The 1,390-nt window shown below is 65.8% G+C and overlaps 1 protein-coding gene across 1 annotated transcript in view; it reads left to right on the forward strand.

Annotated features, from left to right (window-relative positions):
• The window catches only part of SYMPK (symplekin scaffold protein), a 50,755-nt gene that overhangs the window by 19,091 nt on the left and 30,274 nt on the right, over positions 1-1,390 (forward strand). Inside the window, exons 14-15 of the mRNA XM_045292667.1 lie at positions 8-158; positions 836-1,071. Coding sequence (XP_045148602.1) covers positions 8-158; positions 836-1,071 — 387 coding nt within the window. The remainder of the gene's footprint in view (positions 1-7; positions 159-835; positions 1,072-1,390) is intronic.

Consider the following 1,390-nt stretch of genomic DNA (forward strand, 5'->3'; position numbering starts at 1 on the left):
CACACAGGCTGGCGGGCGCTGGCGGGCGCAAGAAAATCTTCCGTCTGAGCGACGTGCTGAAGCCCCTGACGGACGCGCAGATGGAGGCCATGAAGCTGGGGGCCGTGAAGCGGATCCTGCGGGCCGAGAGGGCCGTGGCTTGCAGTGGGGCTGCCCAGGTGGGCCTTGTGGGGCGGGGAGGGCGTGCCTGCCCTCTGCTGCCGCCACTCCTGTGGTTGGTGCACCTGTGCCACGTCGTGGTGCCCTCGCCCACCAGGTTCGGGTGGCCTGTGTCCGCCTTGCCCCTGGGCTGGCTTTGTAGCCTCTGTCCCATGAAAGCTGGTTGATACCCAGAGGAGCCCGGTGGCGAAGCGCTGGCTGTCACCAGAGCGGGAGACAGGCCTGGAGTCTGAGCCGACTCGCGGGCAGTGGGTCTGGTTGTCGGAGGTTAAGGAGCGGGAAGTCAGTGGACTCAAGAGTAGCAGGGCCGCGGCTCTGGGGTCCTGGTGGCGCAGCGGTTAAGTGCTCAGCTGCTAACCCAGGGGCCACTGGTTCTGGACCCCCCAGTCACTCTTCAAGAAGGAGGCCAACCTTGGAAGCCCTGCGGGTGCTTGTGCTCCATCATCCTGAACACGTGGCTCAAAACCGTGACCAAGCAGATGGGCGGGCTTCCCGGGCCAGCCCCTCCTCCCCGCAGCACGTCCGTCAAGCCCTTTGTGCCTTTGGTGCATCACGGCGTCTCCTCGCCTTCTTCTGTGTCGATGGCTTCTCTTCTCTTCGAGGGGACAGAACCCTGGGCAGTGTGGTGTCCCCAAGGCTGCCCACACTCACCTCGCCACCCCCACCCCGCCCCCAGGTGCGCATCAAGATCCTGGCCAGCCTGGTGACGCAGTTCGACTCGGGCCTGAAGTCCGAGGTCCTGTACTTCATCCTGGAGGACGTGCGGGCCCGCCTGGACCTGGCCTTCGCCTGGCTCTACCAGGAGTACAACGCCTACCTGGCCGCCGGTGCCACGGGCAGCCTGGACAAGTACGAGGACTGCCTCATGCGCCTGCTCTCCGGCCTGCAGGCGAAACCGGACCAGAAGGACGGGTGAGCAGGCCCCACCTCCCCGCCCCACCCGCCCAGCTCTCCCCGCTCCCTCTCGGGCCGCATGGTGTGGCTGCTTAGTGTGATCCGGTGTTCCACTCGACAACACTCGACAACTCGCACACCGTTTCCTGACACTGGCCGCTGTCTCCATCCGCTGACGGCCTCATTAACCACTCCCGCTCCTCGCCTGCCCTTCCTGCCTCCGAGCTGTGTCCTGGGCCCCTGCTGCCCTCTGGAGCCTGTGTGCTCGGCGGGCATGTCATGCCTCCCTGATGCCATCATCCCCCATTGGCCTGTCCTTTGTGGGCAAATCACGTCC

The sequence above is a fragment of the Echinops telfairi genome, unplaced genomic scaffold, assembly GCF_000313985.2.
Source record: "Echinops telfairi isolate 266 unplaced genomic scaffold, ASM31398v2 ScPeMD7_655;HRSCAF=1070, whole genome shotgun sequence".
In the NCBI taxonomy this organism is placed as follows: Eukaryota; Metazoa; Chordata; class Mammalia; order Afrosoricida; family Tenrecidae; genus Echinops; species Echinops telfairi.